The sequence below is a fragment of the Cavia porcellus genome, unplaced genomic scaffold (genome assembly GCF_034190915.1).
Source record: "Cavia porcellus strain 051 isolate PalLab524CR breed Dunkin Hartley unplaced genomic scaffold, mCavPor4.1 scaffold_34, whole genome shotgun sequence".
NCBI lineage: Eukaryota > Metazoa > Chordata > Mammalia > Rodentia > Caviidae > Cavia > Cavia porcellus.
The window spans coordinates 6,016,330-6,025,887 of NW_026947517.1; the positions used below are offsets into that span (position 1 = coordinate 6,016,330).

Here is a 9,558-nt window from a genome sequence, read left to right on the forward strand (position 1 = left end):
TAACAGAGCTGAATGAAAATTGACTTATCTAAAATGGGAATTATGGAATGATGTGGCAGAGGAAAGTTAATCATGTGGTGGCATCCAGGAAGCAATAACAAATAGAGTTAGGAATTTTACCTACTGTGCTACAGCACAACAGTGACATCCTTCCTCCAATACATATGCAATTTACTAGACTGAGGAGGTCCAAAAGCTCATGTAAATGCAAAACTAAGAGCAAATAAGCAGCTTATAACCAAGGTTTTGGGACATGGCATTTAGCAGATGTCTCACATTCAAATTGAAATAGAAGAAATATAATCCTACCCTGTTTGATGTCAAATGCACCAAGTTGGTTCTCTCACAACATTGAGAAATGAAGTCACAAACCAAAAGAAGTTCAAGAAGTTTTCTTGGAAAAAAAAAAAAAGATTAGCCCTGGATTTTCAGGAGTGGTCTGTGTTTTGGCCACAGACCTATTGTTAGGGTTCATTTGAGAGGGTTAATTTCCAGCTATAAACCCCCCGAGCAATAAAACAGAACAGAAAGGAATGTTTTAATCCTTAACTCCCCCTGAGATATCAGAATAGGACAGGAAGGAATGTTCCTGATAGTCATTAACCACAAGATGTTCTGTTTTCAGCAGAGATAAGTAAAAGAATGTTCTGTTTAAACAAGACAGAGTTGTACCTGGTACATAGAGATCAGGCCAGGACCCTCAGTCTCCATGGTTACTCAGTCCCTAACCCCGCAAATCAGCTTCTGCCAAGTCCTGCGCCGTTCAAAATTAACCAATGCGATCTGCTTCTGTAAACTTGCTTGCCTCCCGCTTGAGCCCTTAAAAACCCTACACAATTCTCCCTCAGGGCCCTCCGCACTTGTTTGCCTGGAGGACCCCATGCGCATGGAAATAAACTTTTGTGCCTCACCCAGAGCTGAGTACTTGGGGTCTTCTTCCTTGCGACTTTGGCCCTTACATATGGAGGCCCCAGCGAGATAGCACGTCTCACGGGAGACAACCTCAACGGCTCCGCTTTGTACGGCGGGTGAGTACGACTGGTCACTTCTTATTTTTGTTCTGAGATCGATCTATCAGTGTTTTACGCCCCGAGCCAAGCAGCTCCAATCTAGGGGCAATTTCTGTTATCTGTTCTTTGGTGACCGGGGGACGCCCCACATGGTTTTCCGTGGCTCACCGTCTGCGATAGGATTTTCCTATCGATCTGGGGAATTTCATTCCCAATCTGTGGTCCGACCGGGCAAATTTGGAGACACCCTCTGAGGTGGGTCGTTTGGAGTGGAACTGATGCGTGAGCATGAGGCCGGCCTGTTCGTCTTGTTGTGTGTTGTGGGTGTTGTGTTTAGTTATTTGTTGTATCGCGCTTGCGTTAACCGCCCTGTGACCATAGAATGCCATGGGACAATTGACCTCATCCCCATTGTCCCTCACCCTCGACCATTGGTCGGAGGTGCGGAAGAGGGCTCACTATCTCTCCTTACAGGTCAAGAAGAGTAAATGGCAGGTTTTCTGCTCGACTGAATGGCCCACTTAATCCGTGGGTTGGCCACCGGAGGGGACTTTCCACCTTCCCCTCATCCTAGCAGTTAAGAACATCATCTTCCGCCCCGGACAAGGGGGCCACCCTGATCAGTTCGCTTACATCTTGGTATGGCAGGCCTCAGGGAGGAACCCCCATTGTGGGTGAAACCCTTTCTTCCCCCTCCTGACTCCTCCATACCTAAACTCTTAGCTTTGAAAGGGCCTCCCACTCCGGTTCTGCCCGAGTCTCAGCCCGATCTCCCTCTGCTCGACTATGATCGACCCCCTTCTTCTCAACCGGCTCCACCTCCCCCATACCCACTCTCTCCTCCAGCCTCTTTGTCTGGATCAAGCGCTCCTTCTCCCTCAGCACCCTCTTCACCTGAACCGGGCCCCTCTTCTCCTCTGGTATCCGCGTCTCCTCTATACCCCCTGCTTCCCACAATGGCTTGCTCTGGGTCTACACCCCCAGGGCCCGCAGTTCCAGCTCAGAACCCCTGGAGCAAGCTACGATCTGAAGACCCAGTTGTTACCCTTCCCCTTTGCCCTTACGGGCCCATGGTAGACGACGGGACAGACGGGAGGCAAATGCCTGCTTTACAGTACTGGCCTTTCTCTACCTCAGACCTCCATAACTGGAAAAACAATAATCCTCCTTTCTCTGATGATCCCTCTAAGTTAACAGGTTTGACGGATTCTATCATGTTCTCCCACCAACCTACATGGGATGATTGCCAGCAGCTTCTAGGAGTCCTTTTCACCACCGAAGAGAGACGCATCCTTCTTGAAGCTCGGAAAGCCGTTCCCAGAGAGAACGGCAGACCCACCCAGAGACCAGACCTGATTGATGATTTCTTCCCTTTGAAACGCCCCAATTGGGACCCCAACTCACCTGACGGTAGGCAGCATCTTTCTATCTATCGCCAGACTCTAATGGCAGGTCTCTGGGCGGCTGCAAGGCGCCCCACTAATTTGGCCAAGGTAAGAGAGGTTACCCAAGGGCCTACTGAGACTCCCTCAGTTTTTCTGGAACGCCTGATGGAAGCTTACCGGCGGTACACGCCTTTTAACCCTGAAGAGGAAGGCCGACAGGGCTCAATAGCCATGGCCTTCATAGGGCAATCGGCACCTGATATAAGACGTAAGCTCCAAAGGCTAGATGGTCTGCAAGACCTAACTCTGAGGGATCTTGTTAAGGAAGCTGAAAAGGTCTATTATAAATGGGAGACGGAGGAGGAAAAGGAGTTAGCTAGGGACAAAAGATGAAACAAGGAATTGGCTAAAATGTTGGCTACAGTTATTCAGGGAAAACCTGAGACAGGAAAGGGAAAGCCCACTCGCCCCCCATTAGACCCAGACCAATGTGCATATTGTAAGGAAAAAGGGCACCTGATCAAAGACTGTGAGAAATTAAAAAAGAAATGAGCCAAAGAGGAACGGGAAAAACAGTCCTCACTGCGACCCCGAGCCCCCATGCTCGCCTTAGATGAAGAGGACTAGGGACTTCGGGGCTCGGACCCCCTCCCCGAGCTCAGGGTAATGTTTAAAGTGGAGGGGACTCCCATAGAATTCGAGGTCGACATGGGAGCTGTTTACTCGGCCCTTCAGGCCCCCTTAGGGGCCCTTTCAACTAAGAAATCGCTAGTTCAAGGGGCTAACGGGAGCAAATATCGCTCGTGGACCACTGAGCGCACAGTTGACCTAGGCAAGGGAAAAGTAAAGCACTCCTTCCTGGTTATTCCTGAATGCCCTGCTCCCCTCCTGGGACGAGACTTATTAACCAAACTAGGGGCAAAGATCTCCTTTGAGCCCCAAGGACCTCAGGTGACATTCCGTAACCCAAAGGTTGGGCAACCCATAGTTACGGTGTTATCTCTAAAGTTGGAAGATGAATATAGGCTCTATGACCACCGAGACCCCAGCCCATCGCCCCTGCTTGGCTAACTGATTTTAAAGACTCCTGGGCCGAGATGGCTGGACTCAGGCTGGCAAGCCAGCAACCGCCAGTAGTGGTCACTCTAAAAGCCACTGCCTCTCCCATTCGAGTTAAACAATATCCTATTAATAGAGAAGCTCACCTGGGGATCAAGGTACATATACAGAGACTGTTAGACCAAGGGGTATTGACCCCTTGCCGGTCTGCATGGAATACTCCATTGCTCCCTGTCAGAAAGCCTGGGACAAATGACTACAGACCAGTACAGGACCTGAGAGAGGTCAACAGCCGGGTGGAAGACATTCACCCCACCGTACCCAATCCTTATAATCTCCTCAGTGGTTTAAATCCATCAAAGACTTGGTATACTGTTCTGGACTTAAAGGATGCCTTTTTCTGTTTGCCCTTACATAAAGGTAGCCAGCCCTTGTTTGCATTTGAATGGATGGACCCTGAAACTGGGTCCACCAGACAGTTGACCTGGACGCGCCTCCCACAAAGCTTCAAAAATAGCCCAACCATCTTTGATGAAGCTCTACACAAGGACCTAGCCCCCTTCCGAGCCCAGCACCCGAACCTCACCCTCCTCCAATATGTAGATGACTTGCTGCTGGCCACAGACTCTGAGGGTGATTGCACCAGTGGAACCCAGGACCTTTTACGTGAGTTGGCCGTCTTGGGGTATAGGGCATCAGCGAAAAAGGCTCAAATTTGCAGACGAGAGGTAATTTTCCTGGGCTACTCCTTAAAAGGGGGAAAAAGATGGCTCACTGAGGCTAGAAAGCAGACTGTGGTCCAGATTCCCCCTCCAAAGAGCCAAAAACAATTACGGGAGTTCCTGGGTACCGCGGGGTTTTGCCGGTTGTGGATCCCTGGGTTCGCAACCTTGGCAGCTCCCCTGTACCCATTACTAAAGGGGGGGATCTCCCTTTGTTTGGGAAAGAGACCACCAGCAGGCCTTTGATGCCATCAAGCGGGCCCTCCTATCCGCTCCGGCCCTGGCCCTTCCTAATGTAGACAAACCTTTTACTCTCTTCATTAAAGAAAAAAAAAGGAATAGCGAGAGGAGTATTGACCCAGGCCTTTGGGCCATGGAGGCGTCCGGTGGCTTACCTCTCAAAGAGACTGGACCCTGTGGCGAGCAGATGGCCACCCTGCTTAAAGGCCATCGCAGCGGCGGCCTTGCTTATTAAAGATGCTGATAAATTGACTTTGGGACAAAAAGTAACAATCATTGCCCCGCATACACTAGAAAGTATCATCCGCCAACCTCCAGACAGATGGCTCTCAAATGCCAGAGTCACTCATTATCAGAGTCTCTTACTCAATAAAGACAAAATAACTTTCGGACCCCCTGTGACTCTCAACCCGGCAACCCTGCTGCCGGAAGAAACTTCGGAACCCATCCTCCATACCTGCCAGGACATCTTGGCAGAAGAGGCCGGAGTACGGCCGGACTTACTGGATTGCCCCCTGTCCGATGCGGAGGTGACTTACTTCACTGACGGGAGTAGCTTCCTGATTCAAGGTAAGCGGTATGCGGGGGCAGCTGTCACCGATCATTCCAATGTTATTTGGACAGCCAGGCTGGAGGACGGGTCTTCGGCCCAAAAGGCCAAGCTGATCGCTTTGACTAAGGCTCTGGAGCTCGCCAAAGGAAAGCGAGGAAACATCTACACAGACAGTTGATACGCTTTTGCAACGGCCCACATCCATGGGGCCATATACCGCCAGCGGGGACTTCTAACTTCCGCAGGCAAAGAAATAAAGCACAAACAGGAGATTCTTCAATTATTAGCTGCGGTCATGTTACCCCAGAAGGTGGCGATAATACACTGTAACAGCCACCAAAAAGGGACTGATCCCATCACGAAGGGAAACAACCTGGCCGATCAGGCAGCGAAATCTGCAGCCATGGGAGGCTCACAGATGCTGGTGACTGATATCAAAGATGCCCCTCCCAAAAATAAAGCTCAAAGTAACCAAACCCCTGAGGCACCAGACCTGACTACCTACATACAACAGGCCCACCGGCTCACCCATTTGGGGGTTAAAAAGCTGTGCCTACTGGCCCAACGCCAAGACTTCCCGGGGGCATCCCCCGCTGCCATACGTCAGGTCGCCACACGGGTCGTGACTAATTGTGAGGCATGTCAATTGACCAATGCCTACCCTGCCAAGCTGGCCCCCGGCAAAAGGCTACGCGGTACCAGGCCCGGACAATACTGTGAAGTAGACTTTACAGAAATTAAGCCTGCCCGATGTGGACTAAAATATCTGTTAGTTTTTGTGGATACATTTTCTGGATGGACTGAGGCCTTTCCTACCAAAAAGGAAACTGCTGCCATGGTCACAAAGAAGTTGATGGAAGAAATTTTTCCCCGGTTCGGATTGCCAAAGGTAATAGGGTCTGATAATGGGCCGGCGTTTGTGGCTAAGGTAAGTCAGGGACTGGCCAACATATTGGGGATTGATTGGAAATTACATTGTGCTTATAGACCCCAAAGTTCAGGACAGGTAGAAAGGATGAATAGAACTATTAAGGAGACCCTCACTAAATTAGCTCATGAGACTGGCTTAAAAGATTGGATGATGCTCCTGCCTTATGCCCTTTTTCGTGCGCGAAACACCCCGTCTGCTAAACCCCCTAACCTCACCCCCTTTGAAATCTTGTTTGGCACTCCACCCCCCATTCGAGATCTCACTCCCCTAACTGAACATACTACCCTGTTACCAACCTCCTTGTCTGACAGGCTCATCGCCCTCGACAACCTACAAAGGGACGTGTGGACTCAACTAGCCTCGGCCTACGCCCCCAGTGAGTTCCCCGTGCCCCATCCATACCAAGTGGGAGACTTTGTGCTTGTCCGGCGCCACCAACAAGAAACTCTACAGCCTCGCTGGAAGGGACCATACCAGGTCCTGTTGACTACTCCTACAGCGGTAAAGGTTGACGGGATCGCCTCCTGGATCCACGCGTCACATCTAAAGCCTGCTTCATCACCGGAGGATGATTCCTGGGAACTCAAATGGTCTGATAATCCCTTAAAACTTAAATTGAGCCGAAAGACTCCTTGATGCTGTTTCTGTACACTCCCTTCGTGTGTCATTACAAGATGACCCAACAAAAACCCCAGATTGTAACCCCCTGGGCCTTAATGGGATTGCTCATATTGATTACTCCCGCGATGACTAACCCCCACCACCCTTGGATTTGGTCATTAATTAGATGGGATGGCCAAAAGGTGGTCGGCATGTGGGAAGGATCAGGTAACCCTACTTTTGCTTTCTTTTCCTGCGATATTGTCCCTCAGGCTCCCTGTATGGACCCATCTCAAGGTGTTTACCTATGCCCAGCTTCAGTGGAGGGGAGAACTTATTGTAATTCCCTGGGAGAATATTACTGTGCTTACTGGGGATGTGAGACGGTTGCTACCGCATGGACACCCACCATAAGGGACCAGTACATTAGCCTTTCAAGGCTAACTGGAGCTCGCCCAAAGCCCCCACTTGTTATGGTGGGGCTTGGGATGCTGAGTCGGGCCAGGGACCTGGGCCTTGCCTATACCTACAACTCACAGTCCTTACCCCCCAAGAGCCCTCATGGGTCACAGGAAAAACTTGGGGATTTAGATATTATCAAAGTGGAAAGGACTCAGGGGGATACTTGTTTATTAAAAAGGAATTAAAACTGGAGACGAAACCATCTCTGTGGCCACTGATCCCAACAACTGCTAAGAAACTTTCATCCCCAATGCCCAGGACTACCCAAACCTCACCTCGCACCCCCTCCAGGTATTTGACTAGCCCTCCTGAGTCAGGGCTCGTCCCTCCGACTGTGAGTTCTCTCCTTAGTCTTATACTTGGGGCTCATAAAGCCCTTAATCTGACCCACCCAGACCTGGCCCAATCCTGCTGGTTATGCCTGAGTGCTAACCCTCCATATTATGAGGGGACCGCCCTAAATGATTCCTATACGCTGACCCCCAATTCTGACCAATGCAATTGGAACCAAGTATTCCACACTCTTCCCCTACCTGGCCTCGCTGGTCAGGGAACCTGTATAGGAACACCTGACAATTGGCCAGCAGACCTACGCCACCGCTGTCTCACACACGCCCGCTCCTTTCCCAAAAATCAATATCTCATTCCCCCCACTGGAGCATTCTGGTTATGTACCACCGGACTCACCCCTTGTGTTTCCACAAATGTACTCCTTGCTGGAGACAGCTCCTGCATCCTCATAGACCTTATGCCTCGTATTAAGTATCTCCCTCCTGACATGCTCCCCCTCATAAAAAACCGAAGTAAACGAGAACCGGTTTCCCTAACCCTGGTGGTATTATTAGGGATAGGAGTAGCAGGAGGCATAGGGACTGGTACAGCAGCCCTCATTACTGGGCACAAGTCTCGCCAACAACTCCTTGCAGTTGTGAACCAAGATCTACAAGCCCTAGAGACATCTATAACTGCATTACAACAATCTCGTCTCTCGTCTCTGTCCGAGGTGGTGTTACAAAATCGGAGAGGCTTAGATCTTCTGTTTCTAAAGGAAGGGGGCCTTTGTGCTGCGCTTAGAGAAGAATGTTGCTTTTACACTGACCATACTGGAATTGTAAAAGATGCAATGGAAAAGTTAAGAGAAAGAATCAAATCTCGAGATCTCCCTTCAAGTGAAGCCAAAGTGTTCTCTTTCTGGGAATCAATTCTGCCCTATATCCTCCCTTTATTGGGACCCCTAGCCGGATTCATCATAGTTATGGCTATAGCCCCTTGCCTCATTAACCGTGTAACCCGATTTGTAAGGACCCAGATTTCTCAAGTAAAGGTTATGGTGCTGCGTCAACAATACGACTCCTTGCCCATATAAGACCTTTAAGATTAAAAGTCATTCACAAGACAAAGGGGGGAATGAGAGGGTTAATTTCCAGCTATATACCCCCCGAGCAATAAAACAGAACAGAAAGGAATGTTTTACTCCTTAACTCCCCCTGAGATATCAGAATAGGACAGGAAGGAATGCTCCTGCTAGTCATTAACCACAAGATGTTCTGTTTTCAGCAGAGATAAGTAAAAGAATGTTCTGTTTAAACAAGACAGAGTTGTACCTGGTACATAGAGATCAGGCCAGGACCCTCAGTCTCCATGGTTACTCAGCCCCTAACCCCGCAAATCAGCTTCTGCCAAGTCCTGCGCCGTTCAAAATTAACCAATGTGATCTGCTTCTGTAAACTTGCTTGCCTCCCGCTTGAGCCCTTAAAAACACTACACAATTCTCCGTCGGGGCCCTCCGCACTTGTTTGCCTGGAGGACCCCATGCGCATGGAAATAAACTTTTGTGCCTCACCCAGAGCTGAGTACTTGGGGTCTTCTTCCTTGCGACTTTGGCCCTTACACATTTATACAGCAAAGTCACAATGTGGTGCAATGTGGGTCTCAAACTACAATCAATCTATAAGCTTATAGCTGCTTAACTAATATTATCCAGCAGGGAAACAAGTTATCCAGAAAAGCTATGTAGAAAGAGATAAGCATTTTGTGGGAACAATAGTCCAGTGTTTCTGGTCATTGAGTAAGGTAACTGATGCCTATCTGGACATCCTGGAGGAAGTCGTGGTAACTGTAGTACATTTCAAGCTATTATTTTTCTCTTCAGGAGGCATGTAGACATGGTCACTGCATCTTCTCTTTCACGTCTGGCTTTCTTCAGCTGTGCCTCTAGCAGTGATACTTTTATTTAGGTTGTTACATTGACTCCTTAGAGGTTCCAATTCCTCTCTGATTGTATATCAATTTCTATCTACCTTGACCTCCTTTGAAAAAATCACAATACTATTTGAATGGATAAAGTGATGTTTATACATTTAAAAATATTATTTACCTATAGCCAGTTATTTAGCTCAGAAGGCAGAAGCATATGCCTGGCAAGTGCTAGTATGTGAGTTTGATACCCAGTTCAGAAAACAAAATATAACTTAAAATGCAAGGAATAAAATAATTTCACATGTGAAGATGTAGATTAACAAGATTTTTTGTTAAATATGTCAATGGCGAATAAATTTTGCTAAAATTCATATTTAGTATCTAAGGCTATTGGGCC

At 48.7% G+C, this 9,558-nt stretch overlaps 1 protein-coding gene across 1 annotated transcript; it reads left to right on the top strand.

Annotated features, from left to right (window-relative positions):
* The first annotated feature begins 1,651 nt into the window (after window positions 1-1,651).
* LOC106029127 (uncharacterized) lies at window positions 1,652-5,147 on the top strand. The gene is given in 3 exon segments (XM_063243141.1): window positions 1,652-3,428; window positions 3,431-4,182; window positions 4,623-5,147. Coding segments are annotated over 3 exon segments (3,054 nt in total).
* The last annotated feature ends 4,411 nt before the right edge of the window (window positions 5,148-9,558 follow it).